General features: G+C 41.2%; 1 protein-coding gene across 3 annotated transcripts in view; it reads left to right on the top strand.

Moving 5' to 3' along the window:
• Positions 1-13,451, top strand: part of RNLS (renalase, FAD dependent amine oxidase) — a 124,316-nt gene extending 110,865 nt beyond the window's left edge. For 2 of the 3 annotated variants that reach the window (XM_048506110.1, XM_048506108.1), the window contains 2 exons: positions 12,919-13,105; positions 13,189-13,451. In XM_048506110.1, coding sequence (XP_048362067.1) covers positions 12,919-13,071 — 153 coding nt within the window. In that variant the 3' untranslated portion in view covers positions 13,072-13,105; positions 13,189-13,451. Of the gene's footprint in view, positions 1-8,410; positions 9,541-12,918; positions 13,106-13,188 lie in introns of those variants that run through there. The other variant, XM_048506109.1, reaches the window with a different exon arrangement.
• The last annotated feature ends 8,162 nt before the right edge of the window (positions 13,452-21,613 follow it).

Genomic DNA, 21,613 nt, shown 5'->3' with positions numbered 1-21,613 from the left:
CTACTTTTATCTCCCTGCACAACTGCATCGATTGTTAAACTGGGATGGAGATAGGTGTTGAGATAACTCTGTGGAGTTCTGAGCTTTGGAATCAGGTTCAGAAAAATTTACTGATTTACTGGCAAATAACATATAATGTTTCTGGCTTTCCAAATAGGGAATGAGGAATAGTTCAATCAGATTTAAACTAAAGCCAGCATGGTATACTGGTGAAAATCAGTGGACTCTACTCTGGTGTTGATTCCCCACTCCTCCACATGAGCAGTGGACTCTTATCTAGTGAACCAGATTTGTTTCCCCACTCCTACATTCCTTGGAACTCTCTCAGCACTACCTACCTCACAAGGTGTCTGTTGTGAGGAAGGGACAGGAAAAGAGTCTGTAAGCCTCCTTGAGTCTCCTTACAGGAGACAAAGACAGGGTGTAAATCCAAACTCTTCCTCTTCTGAGCTCTCAAGCACTGTCAACTCACTGAACTGCCTATGTGAACATGTGACCTTAGGGAAGGTCTACAAATTAACACACTAGACTAACATAAGAGAATATATTGAAATTGTAAGTTCTATCACAATTTGATTCATTTGAGCTTCATTCCATGCAGAACTGGGATAGCTAGCATCTTTCAGAAGATAATTCTCTCATATGTAATGTCTATCAATTCTGACAGTGTTATTTCACATCATCATGCTGTGATTTTACCACTTATTCCCTTCTAACTCCATCGCATTGATTGGTGAGGTGGGGAAACTGAAAAGAGATGATGTCAGTTTCCTGAAACATTACAGTCTTCAACCACATTAAAAATCTGGCCTTGTTGTTACAGTACACCGTACGTTATAAGAAAACTGGGTGAATATATGTAGTGATGAGCCAGTCAAAATAATTTATGAAAATGAATGTTTGTTTGCATTGTGGAAAATATCTCATTGTTCATTTATATGTTATATGTTGTTTAATCTTTATGTTTAGTTTAATGTATTTAGATATGTATAATTTGTTTGTTTGCTACAGTTTTTATACATGCTTAGGAAGGCCGTTTCCATTCAACCCTTTTTTTGGCAAATTTCCCATTTTCATTTCTTTGCTTCTGCCATTAACATACATTTGGCACAGAAAATGGACATTGTTTTTAATGGCTATATTTCTGCTGAATTTCACTAATATGCTTGGGAGAAAGGACAATTACAGTTTCATCGAGTAGAGAGAAACCATTTAAAAAACAAAAACAAAACATTTTGAGCTTCTAAATCAAATCAGAGGTGTCACAAAATGTGGTTACATCCCTGTATGTTTCTTTTTCTAACGTTCCTTCTGCACATGCAGAATAATGCACTTTCAATTCACTTTCACAATTGTTTGCTGTTTTTTTTCTGTTTCACACAGTAAAGCCCAGCTGCAAAGTGAATTGAAAGTGGATTGAAAGTATATTATTCTGCATGTGCAGAAAGGGCCTAAGTCTCTCAAGGATAGAACTTTAATAATACTTTAATTTTTCTTCCAATCCACCTTACAGTTGCATAAAAACGGACCCCCATGTGGTCTCCTATACAAGACCAAATCTGCTCCATTTCAACAAGGTTGACACTTTTGGGGTCTTCAGACCCTGGCCTTCTGGGATATTCTCTCATTTATGCAGTGTCCCAGTCTCCACTGGCCTCTGACTACTGGAGCTGAGACTTGTGTTAGCTGCTGGAGAAAAGAAAAAAATAGAGTTCCCTCAGAGCTGCAAAAAGCAGAATTGCCTTTTGTGGCAGAATGGCAAGAAGCAGCCTTGAAAAGCAGCAGAAGCTATCTGAGGACCAGAGGTTAAAAATACCACCATAAGGTAATCTATGTTGATGATAATATAATAGCAGCAGCAGGATTTCCAGAGTGGTTATCATTATGGCAGCTAGATTTAATTACAAAGATAAAAACACCAGGTTGTTAATTAGGTTTATTGTGGTTATTATAATTTATCATTCGTACTACTGTAGCATCCACAATGCCTACAGAGTAATAGCTGGATGAAATTAGGGCCATGGTATTTAATCCACAGAGCTCTGAGATAGAATGGCAAGAGTCTGCAGAAGAGTCATAGTTTTAGGGCCGTTTCACACACTCTGCAGAGCAAAACACGGGTTAGCCCTTCTGACTGCTTGACCCACATACAGGTATGGTGAGTGTTAGAATCATCTGTGCCTTGCACTACTCGGTTACATTTCAGGTGGATATCTCAAAAGGTAATATGTGAAGATGCCCCAAGTTAAATAACACAGCCTGTAGTCGACCCACGCGGTCAGCGTAAGAACGAGACGAGACGCGGAGATAACATCTGGTGGAGATCGCCAGCAGCGGGAGACCGGAGGTCCGTGTTCCTAGCGAATCTCCCGTCTGCCGGTTCCTGGCACCTTTTATTGTTACTCTATCGGGGGCGTGAAGGAGGGAGGACTGGGGGGAGTTCCGGGAGAGCGGGAGGTCGGGAGATCATCAGGTGATGCATGATCTCATCTGGCTACGTGCGGAGAAGAGCGTACGCGTCTGAGCCTAATCCTCACCTGGGGGCAAGATCATTGTCCCTGCGCCCGGTGATTGAGCCAGACAGTTCACGACCTGTGACTCATGGGGGGATGAGGAGTGGGGGTGCGATGCAACCGGCAAGGCCGCAGGTCCGTTGGCGTGCCAACGTTCTACTACGGCACTGCCGGGTCGGCAGTGCACTACTACAACAGCCCTTCCCCAAGAGAAGTTAGAAGGAAACCCATCTATATTGAGAAGCAAGACACCCTGGCACTTTGTGTGTTTACCGTTTTTGGCGTGGCTGTGTGCTTCACAGTGGAGTCTCCCTGCATTTCCTTATTTACACACCCTGCTGCTTCCCCGGAGCCTAGCCACTATTTTGCCTGCCCCCTAAAGAGAATGCTTCTGGGTTCAGGTGGTTGCTGCTTGTTTCTTAATTTATTAAAAAAAGGCTGTCCCATCAATCTATCACTTTTGGGATAGATGAAAAGTACTTAAGTTTTTTAAAAAAAAACAAAAAGGGGCCCTTTCAGTCCACCAGAAATGCAGGCATTACTGCTTCTGTGTGGGCAATGGAAGGAGCAAAAAAAGCTGAATGAAACAAAACACTTAACACTCTGCTCTGCTCTGCTCTGCTCTGCTCGCCCTGCATAGGCAGGGAAAATTTTTGATTTTCTCATTTTTGGAAACCACAGGGCTTCTCTGAGTTCTAAAGAGGGGGAAATGCATTCGCAGTTGAGAATCTGACCCAAAGGTAATGTATTCTTGACCCAAAGAAACCAGATGTGTGCAAAAGGCCTCTGAGTTCAATGGAACTTAAGTCCATGTACATAGGTGACCTTAATTGAATAACACCAATAGAGAACCCCAGAGTTTTTCAACATGTAATTGAGCTAGTTGAGAAAACATTCCAATTTTTTTTCTCCTTCTGGCATTGCTGTTTTGTGCCACTGCATGAAAAGATGGAGGTACTTGGTGCATCACATTTGGTGCCTTCATAGTGTGTTCCCCATGTCTGATTGCATGTTCTAAAGATGCTTCATTTATCCACACTTGGTGATATAGTCAGTGTGGTCAAATCATAAGAGGTTTGTTAGTCCATCATTGAGGATCAAAACTTGTTCTTTCCCTACAGACACTTATCACTAAGCTCCAGAAGAGACGCTCCATGCAAGAATTGACCACAGTTAAAAATCTTATAGTGATACTCAATAATTGCCTTCAATCTATCTTTGTTTTAAAATTTCAGTCATCAATTGACACAGCAGCAAAAGGAAAATGAAAGATGGATAGGTTTTCCCCAGACCCTGTCAAGCAGGATTTACCCTTTTTGTTAATTCAGTGCAGCCATTATGTCCTTCAAATGGGCCAAATACAATCCTAGGATTAAAATGCAGACATTACAATTATCCATGGAAGACGTGGGATTAGTCCTCCCGAATTTCTATTGATACTGCTTAGCAGCACAGCTGCAGCACTCGATCCTGTGGTTTAATTATGATAAGACAACATTAGCACCAGCAATCAAAAGCTTCTCTAACCAGACAGTCTCTTTGACAGAATCCAGTTACAGTGGGGTGAGAAAAGAGAGCAGCCTTAAATGTTACAGGGACGTGAAAATTTTATATCTGGCATGCACCTGCAGCACCAGGAAAAGAATATGTTTACCTTTAAAATCATGAACTTAGCATGAGCTGAAAAGGGGCCCTCCTCTTCAAAATGCAAAGAGTCAAGGAGGAGGCAAGATGGATTTGCCTCCATTGGCACATCTGAAAGGGATCCTCTCACATTTAATGCAGAACCAAGGGCTGCTACCTCCTGACAATGTTTCTTCATTCATTTCTGCCATGAGTGCAGAAACATTTGTAGCCATGGTGGAGAGTCCACTTTGGAGTTTCCCTCAGACTTTTTCCATGGCTGTCAAGCAGTGGTGGGATCCCAAAATTTTAATAACAGGTTCTGATGGTGGTGGGATTCAAACAGTGGCGCTGCCGCACACATGCACCTCCAATCCCTATTGGGCAGGGAGGTTGCTTTAGCAACCTTTTCTCGGCACTCAGAAAAAATTAGTAAGCACTTCTAGAGAAGTGGTGAGAACTGGTTGGATTCCACCTCTGCTGTCAAGTATGCTCACATATGCCCTTTAAGCATGTATTCCTGCATGCTGCGTCAGACTTGGTTCTTTCAATAAAAAATAAGCTTTAAATACAATAAAATGCAATCCAAAAACCATAATAAAAAGGGAGGGACACTTGACTGGCAGAGCCTCATTGTCTTTCTCCATGAGCTTTCCCCAGTTGCTTGTGTTCACCCCCTATTATCTTTCTCCACCCCTTAATTTCAGGGACCCACTTAGGTAATCTCTGTAGCAGAAAAACCCTTTCCCCAAGGTCAAGTGAGCTAGTTGAATCCTGAATGGTATGGAGACTAAATTTTCTGCGTTCCAGTTCAACACTAGAGGCAAACAGGGATGTTATTTTGTGGGCAATCTTTCTTTCAGCAACAGTGTGGTATCAGAGATGTTGTTATTACTCAGTACCCTGTGTTCTTACCAAGGGTGAGGCTTTTATGTTTTCCTGTTCCTAGTGGCAGACATAACTAAAACGAACTAGAGCAGTAAACCTGACATTTGTAGTTCAGTTGCACTTCCAAACAAATCTTTTGATCCAGAAGAAGCCGCACCAAACTAAACAAAAAAATCCAGAAGATTTAAAGAAGAAGCTTATCATTTGAGGCATTTTTTTCCAATTTAGCCCTTTTCTCTGTCTTGTGAGTGTGTTTTTTTAGCCTTATCTTGCTCTCTTCTTCATCTGTATCTTGGGTTCCCATTAAGCCTTGCATTCCCATAATGTCTCAACCCAAAAGAGAAAAACACTTTGTTTAGTGATGCTGTAATGTTCTGTTTCAGCAGTAGTTTGACATGTTCCAAAAAGGCCATGAGTGCTGAATTCTGTTTCATGTTTTGAAATTTCTGTTCAAATTACATATGACAAACCCACTTTCTGACCCCGATAATGTTTAGGGAGAAGGAAAAATAGAAAGAGGAAAAATAAGTGTACCTTCTAGAATAATGGAGCTAAAGGACAGGTGAACAATGAAAGGTAGCCACACCATGCCTATTTCAATGGAATTCATGAATTTCAGAAAACTAACCTTGTTGATTAATATTGTCTGCAGCATGTAGCATTTTAAATGAATTAATTGGTTCTAGTTCAATCAATTTTTTTCCCTTCACTTGCTATTTCGGTAGCCTTGCCTACCCTTCTATGAACATATCATAGCAAGAGCCGATCCTGGACTTGTGCACGTATGTTTTCTGCAGGCAGATTGCTCCTAGGCACTGCCATAGGTTGTACGCCCCCTGCATGTCTCCTGAGCAGCTGCAGCTTTTTAAAAATTCAGTCTGGTACTGCATTACAGTTCAGAGAAGAGATCCCACCCCCCACCCCCCCAGCCACTAACTCTCCCCCTCCCATCCCTTTCGAACAAGGGCTTTAAACAGGCAGGCTTATGGATCCATAACTATAGCAGTGCTAGCAGATGTCACTGTAATACTCTGCATGACTCATCCACTGTGTTCTGCACTCTCCAGAGAGAGGCTGCTTTTTCTGTGGGCTTCATTTGCTGAAGGTAGAGTCAAGCAGGCCAGAACAAGCTACCAGAGGGTGTCGGATCTCAGACTGTTATAATCCCTGCAATGGTGTACAAAGCATGTTGGTGGGCAAAGAGGACTGGGCATGGTGGTTTCTGTTTGGAAATCACCAAGCTTTTCAAAGGTTAAAGAGTGCAGACGCGTGGGGGGTGGGGTGGGGAGGTATTACTAGCTTCCTGCATCACAGCTTCAGGTCCTTCATCGTAAAGATAGCAGATAAGGGGGCATGTCGATAGACTGTGAGAGACGGGGTAGCATAGTATAACCCAATCTTGTCAGGTTTTGAAGAAGAAGAGTTTGGATTTATACCCCACCTTTCTTCTGTAAGGATACTCAAGGTGAATTACAAACTCCTTTCCCATCCTCTCCCCACAACAGACACCTTGTGAGGTAGGTGAGGCTGAGAGAGTTCCAAAGAACTGTGTCTAGCCCAAGGTCATCCAGCAGGACTGTAGGAGTGCAGGAACACATCTGGTTCACCAGAAAAGCCTCAAGGGGAGGAGTGGGGAATCAAACCCGGTTCTCCAGATTAGAATCCACCTGCTCTTAACCACTACGCCATGCTGGAAGATAAGCTGGGTCAATACTTGGAATGGAGACCTCCAAGAAAGGCTCTAAAGAGAAAAGCAACAGCAAACCACCTCTGCTTAATTACTTGCCCTGAAAGCACGTAGTTAGGTTCGGCACATTAGCTGCGACTTAACAATACTATACACACACAGTGATAGACTGTGGTGAGATTGTCACTAAAGGGGGGGGGGAGACCAAGAAATGCTGCTGCCTGCCTTCCCTTTTTCCCTTTTTCATTTTCTTTTTTCCCCCCTCTGTTGGCTCCCCAGTTTGCTCTTTGCGCTAAGTGAGCAGATAAGATTGGTGTTGGGGTGGGTATGGGGATATTTCAGAAGTATTTGTATAACTTTCATTAAAATTGCATTTTTAAAAAATTACGAATTTTAAAAAGGCGCTCAAGGCACTGCAACTTTGAGTCAAATTTTGGAGAAAAGTGGCTTTGAAGATGCTCTAAATAATACATTTTAATATATTATTTGAAGACAATGGGATGAAGAAAACAGATCAGCAACAGTGTGACATAAGAGCTTCTTATTAGTGGAGCAATGAAATTTTACACAGTCACATTCTCATGCATGGCTGTCTTATAGTGGTCAGCATTGCCTTTATATACAAGAGACCTGTGATTGAGACATGTTAGTGGAGCATGCAAATCTCCCTGCAATTAATGACTAATTCCAAGTAGCACAGTATACCTTTCACTATGTTGACTTGCTAGAAGCTTCAGCTAGAAGTGAAGTTGAAACTGGAGTTCCTCAGCACTTAATACAGCAGTGTCCATAAAAATCTGGCTGTACCCATCACAGGTAGGAAGTATCTGGTATGATTAATCACAACAGAAATCACTCCTGTTCAACAAAATCCCACTTTTCCCATTCAATTTGAGTTATTTTGTTTTAGAGGCCTATTAACTACTTCCTGACTCTCTTGGCCACAGTATTCATTCATCAATTCTTAATCATCAGGTTTTGTTCCAGGAAACACTAACTACTGCTTTTTACTTTGCATCCAAATCACTGTTCATTCCTTGAAAAATATTGCAATTGCATGTTTATGAACTTACTAAATGATAAAAATTGAGCCGTGGCTTAGACTGCAATATGAAAATGAATGAACTCCCTACCTCCACTCACAAAATAAGGGCAAGTATTTAATGATCGATTCCAAAACACTGCATCTGACAGTGACAGAACAGGATATCATTAGAAGGAAGTAGCGGAACAGGAAGAAAATTTAAAAGAGCAGTAACTGAAAACCTTCATAGTGTTTTGACTGTCTGCACTGGATAATCTGTCACTGCAATTGATTTTTGTTTGAAAAATTTACCCCAAATTTGGGGTGTACCAAAGTCTGCCGCAAGTTTTAAAAAGGCAGAAGGTCTACAAGGAGAACATGTTGCATGTACTGGGTTTCTTCAGAACAACTTGATGAAGAAGTGATGGTAATTCCCAACCAAATGGCTAATGTAGAAGCAACTCTTCTAAGCCCATTTGATCTTAGTGGACTGTATTTTTTTTTAAGGACATGGAGGCTTGCCTGGGAATGTTCATACAGATTTGTATTATAGTGGAAAAATTTAACAAGTAATTGCATGTTGCTTACTTATTTCTATTGTTTCTTCTCCAAATACAGCCATTAGCAGTGCAAATGTTTTTCTCCCCTTAATCGACGCCTAATTTTATTCTTCAGACAAGACTCTCAGAAAAGACATTTAGGACACTTCAGTTGACACACTATGTGATACCAAGGCTAATATATTTTGTTAACAACTGTCCTGACAAATGAAGCTAAAATATTGCAATGGTCAGTGATGACCAAGAATAAAAAATGCAGTCATAAAATAAATCAGATTAATATGGAATGTCTTCCTCAGAAAGATTGTTTTTACTATTTTTAACAAAATTTTGGTTTATGAAATGGGACTGCTGAAGTTGAGGCCCAGTGGTGGATATGCTATAAGAAATACTTCATCTGGAAGCTGGATTTTGAGTGGGGCTGAAAAGAGTTAAAAGTTGGTAGTTACAGGATTAATGATGCCATTTGATGTGTGAGAGTGGCTGACAAAGTTTGCACGTAATCCCATATAAACAGGCATTAAACTGGAAAAGAGTTGACAGATATTTCTTAAAATAGCATACCATATGTCTGCATGTCCATCTCCTTTTTCTGCTCAAGCCTCCTTACTCGCCAACCAAGAGAGTGTTTGGATAACCTCTGGCCAGGGAAAGCCCCTCACTGTCCCTTCTTCCTAGAAATAGCACAGGTGGGCGTCTGCCGTCTAACTGCAGATTTGACATTTAACAGCCAGTAGATCAGTCCCGTTCTTCTACCCACACCTATTTGTATGGTTTCACTAGCTATCACTAAGCTTTCCATGATGGCAACTCAAAAGGTTGGCTCGCTACCAGATCTGCTTCGCTGTACATGAAAGAAACTACATATGCAGTAATGTGAGCAAGAGGCAAAGCGGCTGAGTTGAATAAGCCTCTTATCAGTAAAGAATCAACGTGGGCATGCAGAATCGAGTAGCTTCTATTTAGTTGTGCCTCTACACTGGTACAAGATCATGGGTAACTTTGGAAAACAGGGACATAATTTGTCCAGATTTTTTGCAAGATCACAAGAAAAAAAAACAGGACCCTACTCGGCATGGAAGGTCTATCTGAAGGTTATGCTTTTGTAAACATTCCTATGGCAGATCTGTGTGGAAATATGGCTGTAGACGACAGAAGAGGGGAAGGATGCAGCCAAGAGCCATACCACCTATATATTTAGAGATGTAGAAGAAATAATAAATGACAGGGAAGGAATGCATGGGCTAAGGAAGAGGGAAGAAGTCAAGCACATGCAATAGGGGAAATGGGGCAAAAGACCCAGAAGAAAGGAAACAAAGGCAGGGTAAGATAATCAAATGAAGGGAAATCAGAGCTAGGTGAAGAGAAGTTAGGGCAAAGCCAACAGAGAGCAAGAAAGAGGAGTTGAGACCAACATTCTCTGTTGGCCAGGCCTCAAGAACTTCTCCACACATTTCCTACATTTGGTTGGCATCTCACTAGGTCAGGATAAAAAATTACAATATCACTTCTTTTATCTGAGCCAGAGGTTTTTATAAGTAATCGTTGGTATTTTGCCCTGTTGACATAAATGTGTAGATCTGTCCTTTTAAAAACTCCAGACACATTCCATATCTGTAAACATATAAACAGTTGTTCCCATCAGCTTCAGCAGTAACCGTAGGCCATGTTCCTTTTATTTATAATGTACTCTCCTTCTGTAAACAGGTCTGTTAGATGCTAAAAGGAATCTCATTCCCTCCTCCAAAACAGTCAGCTCCAAAATACATGTTGTGCCTATTTTGCCCTGAGAAATGAATGCTATTTACCCTTTAGTGAATTCTTTTCCCATCAGAAGTTGGACATACATTTTGTATTAGATATACTGGACTGAAGTTATTGTTTCTGTATTGCTGTTGTTTATTTTGATTTTATTTATATCCCATTCTTTCCCTGCAAAAACCAAGCTCAGGGCAGCTTCCAACAATGAATATTATCTATGATATCATAAATTACAAAAATTAAAACAATAAACAACATGTAAAGTAAAATCATATTGTCCTACTAAATTGCTTCCAATCATTGCCTTTAAAAAGTGGCACTCCAAGACTAGGTTCCCACCTTATAAAACTTATTATTTCAATAATTAGGGAAATAATTTTTAGTAATTAGGGAAATAATGTTCAATAATTAGGGAAAGGATCTAACCATATTACAAGGTGGTATTGCGATAGAATGAAGTGGTGCGGGGCACTCAGGAAAAGAGGATGGGGGAGAGATCTGACTAACATCCACACCAATATCAGGCAGTCAGTACGGACAGCTGTTATGTGAATCGTTGCTACCCTCAACCATAGGCCTGACGGAATATTATCTTACAGGCCCTGTGGAACTGTTCTAGTATTTATACATATTGGGCTTCCATGTTACCCAAAGTGGTGGGAGTCTGTCCCTTTTAGAGTGGAGAAATTAGAGAGAGCAGACTCTTGGCTTAGCAAAAGTCAGGCAAGCTTGGGGTCTGTGTTGCCTGTGTATACCAAGATCAGCCTTTGCAAGAAATTCCACAGAAGAGCAAAATAAAGTTTAACAATTTTATTTAGGGATAATAGGGGTACACAAACACAAATAATCAAAGCAGCAGAACACACACACTGTCCAGGGTATAAGCAGTGTTGAGTGGATAGGTTTGAAATAGATGAAGGGAACTGGGGAATAAGGGTTATAGTCACCTGATCCTGGATTGAATGGTCCAATGAACACAGCTGAGCAGCCCATGCTTAGCTCTGGTAGAAGGCTGAACAATGTGTTGTGGGACAGTATCAACAGAGAGGTGTCCAGAGATATTGAATACTGACTATTGGGAAAAGGGGCTTCTTCCACCGGGCCTTTGGTGAGGCTGGCCACGGATCTACCGCCCCCCACTGAGGCTGCCAGTTTTCCATCTTGGCAGGGCCTTGATTCCATCTTGGGCCCTGCCTCTCCCCTCCCAGCCTTTTTGATCGGGCGCCTGTCTTTAATTTTGCTTGCTCTTAACTTTGTTATTTAAATTTTAAGAAATTGCTGCTGTGGAAATTTGTTTTAATGTGGTTAGTTTTAGTTATGTATTTTATGTGCTGTTATTGGAACAGCTGTATTGTGAGCCACCTCGAGCCCTTTGGAGGTGAGGCGGCCTATAAATCTAATAAATCTAATAAATTATTATTATTATTATTATTATTATTATTATTATTATTATTATTATTATTATTATTATTATTATTATTATTATTATTAAAGGGAAAAAAGAACCCTCAGGGTTATGCTGAGTAGCATTTAATATCCCAGAACAAAGAGGAGTCCTGTCTTTCCGAGGGAAGACAAGAGGCAGACATCAACCTTAAGTGTTGAGTCATTAATCTAATGGTTGAGGCATTAGCTTAATGGTCCAAGTGTGGGAGTGCCCAAAAAGGGGGAAGGTAGCTGGTTATATTACAGCTTCTGAACCAATGACAGTGTAAATGAGGTGGTTGTCAAAGAGATTAGTCAGAGGAAGAAGTTTTTGAGTTAATACAATATCGACAAGAACACTTGGGGAAAACACCGTAACAAGTCCTTTTCTTTGCAGACTGTATATACCAGGGCTGGAGATGGAAATGCTCTCCAGGGCAGGCATCCTTTAGGAAGAATGCGGCCATTATTAGCTAGGGAGATGTGGGCAAGGGCAAGTCCGGACAGGATTTTAATGTGTCCTTGTGGGTACACTAGCCAGTGCAAAGAATGGGCTCCCCATTTTGGCAGTGTACTGCTAGGCATCCCAAAAATTGATAGGATGGGTAGAGCCCCCACCCCCTAAGGGTCAGCCTAGTAACATCTGTGTTATTCTCTATTTCCTTTATTTAAAAAATTGTGAAAATACAGGCCAGTGTAGCCGTAGCAGTCCCGTTGGAATCAGAAAATTGATACAGCACTGTATCATGCAAAGTGGCAATGATTGAAGAAGAAGAAGGAGGAGGAGGAGGTGGAGGAGGATTTATATCCCCCCTTTCTCTCCTGTAGGAGACTCAAAGGGGCTTACAATCTCTTTGCCCTTCCCACTCACAACAAACACCCTGTGAGGTGGGTGGGGCTGAGAGTAAGTAGAAATTACTTCCCATTAATGCCGCATTCCAAAATCAACTTGTGGGTATGTGTAAAATCAGCATTGAAAATTAACTTTGATAACTGAGTAGGATGTTGTAAAGATGGCCAGAGCTCAGGACCATGTCAGATTTGTTCAAACCAAGTGACATTGTGATAAAGCAGCATCTGCTTAATGAACTCCTATTTCTCATGTTAAGAAGTCTGGCTCTCTAATTGGGACAAAAAATGGGTGTGTACCATTTAAGCTCTTCAAAATAAATTCCCAGGTATAAATTATCCAGAAATTAGTGGGTGCAAATATATTTCTGGGCTTTATAGAGGTTTCAATTCTTTTCTCAATCTCAACTCATAAACCATATTACCAAATAACAACAGAGTGTTAAACATAAAATGTTTATTGTGATAGATGTTAATTATTATTACAATTGGGGGATTGTCTCTTCCACTTAAGACACTATGACTCATATGTCATTCAGTTTAATTAAAAGCTACCTAACCTCTCACTCCTGCACGTCTTTTTTACAGGTTACTAAAGCTTTCCTTGGCTGTCCAGGACAAATAACTCTTCATACCAAACCATTCCTTCTGTGTGGTGGCGATGGATTTATTCATTCCAACTTTGATGGTTGTATAGAGTCAGCCTTGAGTATTGTGGAGGCTTTAAAATCCAGTTTGTAGGATAGTCTTGGACTTCTTTTCCAACATCAGTTCATATCTATGCTGAATTATACAATGAAATACTAAAATTCAGTATACTTGACACATTTTGTCCTCTATTTTAAGAAAATAAATCATGAAAAGCCTTCAGTAGTTTCTCACATTTGTAGCAGTATTAGTGAATGTTTCTTATTTATTTGCTGTACCTCAGAATAATAACTGGCATAACTTTTCTGGATTCATTATGTGTCAGAAGTACGTGGAGAAGGACAGTATGTTCCTTTCTCCACCCAAGCCACCCCCTGAAATCAATGAAAACTTGGTCATCCGGAATGGAAAGCTGGGAAGAGAAAACGAATTCTTAGATCATCCAATCCCCAATAAACAGTAAAAGAAAGCCACCATAGTGTCATTTTCCTTTTTCAAATTCACATGGTAAAATGGACTTGCGAAATGTTCAAGTGACCCAATCATAAACAAGGCTAGGATTTTTTTTTGGGGGGGGGGGGTTCAAAATCTGTTTTGAATGTTATTTTGCTGAACAGGAAGAGAATTCTCCAGTTCCTTCTGCTTCCTGTTTCTCTGCAACAACGTCATGTCCCAAATGCAGCCTTTGTATCTTCCCCATTGTGGTGATGAGAAGGCTATATTTTGGAGGTGGCAGTGTTGCAGAGGAACAGGAAGTATATGGGACAAGCATATCCTGTCCCCAAGCGACAAGATAACTTCGAAACTTTCTCATACAACCTGTGGACTGATTTTTGCAAGAACATTTAACCACATAAATAACTGAGAGGAAACACCTCCTCATGGTGATTCTTCCACCTTAAACAGTGCTCTGTAAATCAGACTTTAGAAGAACCTGTCACAGAATAGGTGCTTTGTGAAATATGGAGTAATCAGATAGCACTGCAGAGCATCTTTCAAAACATTTGAGCTTTGTGTAGCCTAGTTCTGCAATTACATCTCATTGTGACAAGGAAGAGAGAACCATCCAAATCTCCAAACAATGTAATTATATCTGGAGTGATATAGAACCTTGAATCCTCCCAAACAATTGGTTGTCTCACTGCCTTGCATCAGGGTAAATGCCAGCTTTCCATGCAGTAGCCACAGTGAAGAATGTTGGGCCCGGTATCAGACAGCAATCAGTTACTTGAGCTGACACAAAACCACAGACTGGAGCCAAGGAGTCCTACCGGTGCCAGGTTAAAAACACTGAACCATAGGATCTGACCTTTGGAAGTATTAGGATGATTGCTATTTAATTGGATCAATATTTGCCAGACATTTGGTACCCGAGGCACATTTTTCTTCTGGATTAAACTGAGGGAAATCTCATACCAACAGCCACCACAGTGTAGTGATTACAGTGTCAAATTGGGGCTCTAAATTCAAAATCTATCACTCATATGTTCACTAGGATAGTCACTGTCAGATTAACCTAGCTCACAGGGCTGTTAAAAGGAAAACCTGGCAGAACTTTTCACAGCACCCTGGGTTTCTCAGAAGAAGAGTAAGATAAAATGTTATGCAAAAATGCATACACTTAAAAGGATACACAAAGATTTTCTCCATCTGCTCCCAAAGCTGTGAGCAGACATGCTTGTCATTTCAAGGTAGCCCAATTAACATTGCCTTCCAGAAGCTCACGCTTCTGTATTACCCAGTCAGTCAAGGTTCAGAGATGGAACCATGCTTTCTGATCCATCCCACCATGATTTTCATGAGATTCCACCACAACTATTAATCATAACATGCTCTAGGAAGCCAAATTCATCTTTACTGTCTCACTTGAGATTATGATGCTGCCCCCACAGTGCAGTAGAAGGCAACATAAATACTGTACAGACCCTACCCCTTCTGAGGGCATGGAGTAGTGAATGTACTCTTTGTGAATACTTTGATTCTTTGAGGGAAACCATGCCTTCATGCGGTGCTCTGCACACAGCTTGCTAACGACTGGGAAAAATAATAAAGAATGTGTTGTGACAATTAACTGAGTTTCAACCTTTACATTTATCTGGCATGTCACAATGTTCACAGTGTGTCACTACCAAAATATTAGAGATATTACCCACCCTCCCCATTTATTCGCCTATAGTGATGAAGGGTGTTGCTTACGCTACAAATGGTCTGGGCCAGGAACAATCTGGCTGTGCACATGAAAGACAGAATTAAGAGGATTTGCAAGAAACTAAGAAGATTTATGTCTCCAGCAATCTCATTTCACTTGAGTTGTTACCTTGAAGTGTTCTTTAACAAAAGCACTCTTGCAATTGGGCTGCAACATTGCAAGCATCGTGGAATTTAATATGAAAATGTTTCTGACCAAACCAAAAGGGCACTGATTTATAAAAAATATTTCTATTCTGCCTTTCTATAATGTATATCCAAGACAGATTACAAAAATCACAATAAAATTACAACAAGCATATATAACAAAGCAAGAATGTAAAATGGCATATTAGCAACAAATCAAAATATTAAGAATAAAATAACATTTTAACAATAAAACAATTATTAACAATAAATATTAATGATCCGTATGGATAATAAACCTAAAATAGCTCACATTAAACTCTCAGTTGTTAAAATACCCAGATGTTAAAAGCTGCCTGGAATTTAAAAAACGCCTGGGCCAGGCAATGGAAGGCAATTATGGAGGGAGCAAATTGACCATCTCTTGGGAGGGCATTACAGAGCGTAGGGATAGCTACCAAAAAAGCTTTGTCTCAAGTTCCTATCAAATGCACAGGTGGAATAGAGAGGAAACCTCAGTTGACCTTACTAAGGCCTTGTAATGTATTGTATTGATTGTGAGGTACTGTATTGTTTTAAGAGTCTGCAGCTGTTGCACTGGAATTGGTAATCAGTAGGTGTGTTATATTGAGCACAGCTGCAGAGTGATTTTAGGCTATGTGTGAGTAGCAGCTTTGAAATAAAGCACCATGTTTTGTTCCTCCGACTCCTGATTCTTTGAGACATAACATATTAATGGCTTCCTCTCATCAAAATGAACCAATACACTTTCTGATGACAACAATCGTTTGACATCTCGGAATGCCTTCTCATGCTGACTTGTCCACTGCCACACTGCCCGTTTATCTAATAAACGGTGCAGTGGCTCATCGATAATGACCTTATGCTTTAGATGAATGGTAAAAAATTTAGCAATCCCAAAAAATGCCTGTAACTCTTATTTTGACTGTGGTGCTGGGGGCATCCCTGGATGGCCCTCACAGCTGCTGATATTAGGGTGGGTTGCCATCTACATGTATCCCAAAAAACTCTGCTAAGCTACTCCAAACCGCATTTTTTGGCGTAGCAGCGCCAACCTACATCTGAGAAGCACTGCAGTACTTTCCGTGCCGGTGTCATCAGTTCCTCCTCAGTTACACCCACTATCAAGACATAATCAAAATGTGGTATGACTCCCGACAGGATTTCTTAATATTTCTTCCATCAAGCTCTGGAATATCCAGGAGCTACGCTCACTCAAATTGCAGCTGCTGCTCTGAATGCCCTGTGAGGTCACTGTCGTGGGCTTCTGCAGTGGCATCATCCACTTCCAGCTGTTGGTATGCCTGCGTACAGATCTAATTTTGCAAAACCTTTCCCCTGCCAATGTTGCTAACAACTTGACTGACAACTGGCGCACAGATACGGATGTTTCTGCAATGCCTTGTTAATTGTGCACTTATAATCAGCACAAATCGCACATCCCATTGGCCTTCAGGGGTCTGGTGGGTTTTCCCATTTTGCATTTACCACTGGCTCCAATATTCCCTGTTCAATAACCGTCTAGTTTCTGCATCCACTTTAGAGGCGCAAAGCAGAATGGAATACGCCATGATTTTTAGGCGTGTGGGGGAATTTACTAAAGGATCAAGATGCAATGATATAGGTGGACCCTTATGCTGACCCAGTCCCTCAGCAAACACACTCTTAAATTCTCCCACTAGCACCTCCATGTCAACTTGCTAACCTCGCATGAATTCCAGTAATTACAATTCCCAACCTCCCAAACCAGTCCAACCCAATGAGCATAGATCCGTCTTCCTTCCACCTATTAACAATTTCAAACATCCATCAAACATCCATCAAGCATGAGTATTTCATGGACGTACACATGCCAACCACGGGTACTCTGTAATCCTTGATAATCAGTAAGTGGTAAGTCACAAGATTGAATCATCCTGTGGGCCAAAATGTTTTATAAGTGTCCCATGAAGCGATGGAGATGCTGACCAGAATCCCACTTCCATCACACAAGGGACATCCTGGATCTTCACAGTCACCGACAACTACGCTGGATCTCGGGTTGCGGTAGTTCAATTACATCAACTCGTAAACACCATCACACACTGCTCATGGCAGGGGTTGGCCAGTCAAGCCAGCTACATGTAAGGGGACAGCAAAGGTGCATCCACCAGAGTGTGTAGCAGATGAGCGGGAACATCTTCTTGGTCCTGATGCCTTTTTTTCTCTGCACACTCTCCCCAATATGCTAGCGTTTACAGCAAGTATTGTGCCTCTTTAGAATTTTACACCTTTTCTCTCATGGGGCCACAACTCCTTACATTTCTCCTGTTAACATCCTCCCCTCTGTTGTCGTGGTCGTCCTCTCTTCATCGCACCATGCTGCAGTCTCTGAATTCCTATTACCGGGTCCTACAGTCCACTGCCAGCTGTTTGCAATCTCTGTAGGCTCCTATTTGTCGCACCTCGAGTAGAGGCTGCAGCAAGAAGTTCAAAATTCAAGAGCTTCTTGGTATGCCGTTTGAAAAGTCAAGTCTGTCTTTGCCAGCAGCAACTTTGCAATGGTGCCTCTCTCGAGCCACAGACAGGCAGATCCCTTAACATGCTTCCAAATTGGAGAAATTACATTGTTGTGCCAACGCCCGTAAGACTGCAAGCATAATCTGCAATGCTTTCAGTCCCCTCCTGATCGCGTTTATAAAAAACACTCCGTCTAGCTATTTCTGGCGGTTGGGGAATGAAATGGTTCCTTAATGCAGTCAGTATCTCTGGCGGTGTTGCTGATAGAATCTGCCCTAGGCTATCAATGCTGAAGGCCCGAGGTCAAAACACCCTTCACCACAGAGGCTCCATACGGCTCTTTTCCTTTCTGGGTCTGTTATGCCATTTGCCAGAAGATAAAATTCCAATCGGGCCTCATAACTCTGCCACTTCAAAGGAAACTCCAAATTAAACTGTTCCAGCTGCCCTTGAAAAGCCATAATTTACTCACAGTCCTTGCTTCACAAACTTGCTGGGCTTCGTCATAAGTTTATCCTAAATTAAGCCAATATGTTATGTCTCAAAATCCAGAATTAGGAGGAACAAAACATGGTGCTTTATTTCAAAGCTGCTACTCACACATAGCCTAAAATCACTCTGCAGCTGTGCTCAATATAACACACCTACTGATTACCAATTCCAGTGCAACAGCTGCAGACTCTTAAAACAATACAGTACCTCACAATCAATACAATACATTACAGGCCTCATTTGCATAACATCAACAATTGGTGATAATGATTTAATGGAAACTTAAAACATTGAAAATGTGACATGGGGTCACCGGTGATTGATATACTTTTTCATAGTTCTTCAGCCTTTGATAAGCGTATGGAAATTTTGTTGGAGTTGCAATCAAACCATTTTGTTTGTTAATATTTCAATCTGTTTTAATTTTTATACTTACTACTCTTGCCTAGATTCTTTATTACATTCCTTGTTCTATACCACTGGTTTCAGTGGAAGACACATTTCCATTTGTAATTTCTTTGCTTTCCTCACTCAAGGAATTCTGGTGGATAGAAGAAAAATTTCCAAAAATAAACAATTCTAATATATAGGAAGAATTAGAAGCAATTAAATGTTCCATGTAAACCAAGATGTGAATTGGCTTGCAAGTGTTTTCTTCCTGTCCCTGTATCCCCAAGTGGGGGGATAAGGAGGAGTCTATTAAAATCACAGCACATCAACAAGGACAGAAGCCTCCCCTACAGCTATCTTCCTATGTTATTCTAGGCTGATTTCATTTTTTTTCTCCCTGCTCAGATAACTCCCTGTACTGGAAAGTGGCCAAAAGAGAATGTTAGAGCCCTGGAATAAGGTGTGAGAGGGAATAAGGTTTTGTTTATGTTACCAAATCCCCTAAATGTTACCAAATCCCCTGGCCCAGATTGCATTCACCCAAGAGTTCTTAAAGAGCTCAAGCATGAAATTGCTGATCTTCTCACTTTAATATGCAACTTATCCCTGAAATCAGGCTCCATCCCTGAAGACTGGAAGATGGCCAATGTCACACCAATCTTTAAGAAAGGATTTAGGGGGGACCCGGGAAATTACAGGCCAGTCAGTTTGACATCTGTTCCTGGTAAATTAGTAGAATCTGTCATTAAAGATAAAATTATAAAACATGTAGAAAAGCAAGACCTGATGAGAAAGAGTCAGCATGGCTTTTGCAGAGGCAAATCCTGTCTTACAAACTTACTAGAGTTCTTTGAGGGTGTAAACAGGCATGTGGACAGGGGTGAACCGGTGGACATTGTCTACTTGGATTTCCAAAAGGCTTTTGACAAAGTTCCTCACCAGAGACTGTTGAGAAAACTCAGCAATGAAGGAATAAGAGGGGAAGTCCTCCTATGGATTAAAAACTGGTTGAGAAACAGGAAACAAAGAGTGGGTGTAAATGGGAAGTTCTCACAATGGAGATATGTCGGGAGTGGTGTCCCCCAAGGATCCGTTTTGGGACCAGTGCTCTTTAACCTATTCATAAATGACCTGGAAGTAGGGGTGGGTAGCGTGGTGGCCAAGTTTGCAGATGATACCAAATTATGTAGGGTGGTGCAGAGAACCCGCGAAGGATTGCTTGAGCTCCAAGCCCAGGACCTTGATAAATTAGGTGAGTGTGGGCTCAGAAATGGCAAATGCAGTTCAATGTAGCAAAATGTAAAGTGATGCACATAGGGGCAAAAAATCCAAGCTTCACATACTGCGCTACAGGGGTCCAGTGCTATCAGTCACAGACCAGGAGGAAAGGGATTTAAGAAGCGTCTTAGTTGATAGTTCCATGGGAATGTCAGCTCAATGCATAACAGCTGTGAAAAAAAGGCAAACTCTATGCTGGGGATCATTAGAAAAGGAATTGATAATAAAACTGCAAAGATTGTCATGCCCTTATATAAAAGCAGTGGTGCGACCACACTTGGAAGTACTGTGTCCGGATTCTGAGTAAGCGCATCTCAAAAAAGGATATTGAGGAGATAGAAAAAAGTGCAGAGAACCTTAACAAGGATGATTGAGGGACTGGAGCACCTTCCCTATGAGGAGAGGCTGCAGCGTTTGGGACTCTTTAGTTTGGAGAGGAAGGCGGCTGAGGGGGGATATGGTTGAAGTCTACAAAAATTATGCATGGGGTAGAAAATGTTGACAGAGAGAAATTTTTCTCTCTTTCTCTCCCACAATACTAGAACCAGGGGGCATTCATTGAAAATGCTGGGGGGGAAAAATTAGGACAGCTAATAAAAGGAAACACTTCTTCACATAGCGTGTGATTGGTGTTTGGAATATGCTACCACAGGAGGTGGTGATGGCCACTAACCTTGATAGCTTTAAAAGGGGCTTGGACAGATTTATGGAGGAGAAGTCGATTTATGGCTACCAATCTTGATCCTCTTTGATCTGAGATTGCAAATGCCTTAACAGACCAGGTGATCGGGAGCAACAGCCGCAGAAGGCCATTGCGTTCACATCCTACATGTGAGCTCCCAAAGGCACCTGGTGGGCCACTGCGAGTAGCAGAGAGCTGGACTAGATGGACTTTGGTCTGATGCAGCTGGCTTGTTCTTATGTTCTTATGTTCTTATGTTTAAAAATGAGCCCCTTCCACACACTGTTTTCTTTGCATGTGATAGGAAGATTGTTGTTTTATTCCCTACTGTAGCTAAAAGCTGGGAAGAGAAGGATTGGGATTTTTTTTGCGGGGGGAGGTGCATGCTTTTACTTGAAATAAAAAACTAAGCCATCTCAGATCCTCAATCAGCCGTTCTTTATTCCATAAAGAAATGATCTGATCCTACTTCATGACTAGTTAACAAATGTCCCTCATTAATTTAGATTGTTAATTTTATCAGTTCAGAATAGTTATACCTGCACTAACAAGCAAGATCTGTTTGGTTTAGACGTTGATTACTTGTGTTTGAAAGGCAGGCTCCTACAACACAATGGAAACAGAAAGAACTGCTGAAGATCCAGAGGTGGTTCTTTGAAGTGTGCTCAAGACACAATCCACTTTTGTTCCAGTTATAATATTTAAACCAAAAAGTAACTCATTTCTTCAATAATAGAAGCTTGCATCTAGAAGTCTCTTCCCACCCCACCCAATCATGCAAATAGGGTTGGATCCACCAGAAAAGTTCACAGAAGTGGTTGGACGGGGGGGGTTTTCCCCACTTTTCTCTTTCCCAGTCAGCTTGCCATTTCTCTCAAGTCGCCTATCAGGCGAGTCTTGGAAGGAAATTATGCCACTAGGTAAGGGCAACTACAAAAA

This window comes from Sphaerodactylus townsendi, linkage group LG08, assembly GCF_021028975.2.
Source record: "Sphaerodactylus townsendi isolate TG3544 linkage group LG08, MPM_Stown_v2.3, whole genome shotgun sequence".
Lineage (NCBI taxonomy): Eukaryota > Metazoa > Chordata > Lepidosauria > Squamata > Sphaerodactylidae > Sphaerodactylus > Sphaerodactylus townsendi.
The sequence above is the reverse complement of the archived record's forward strand: the minus strand, read 5'-3'. Positions and strand labels throughout refer to the sequence as shown.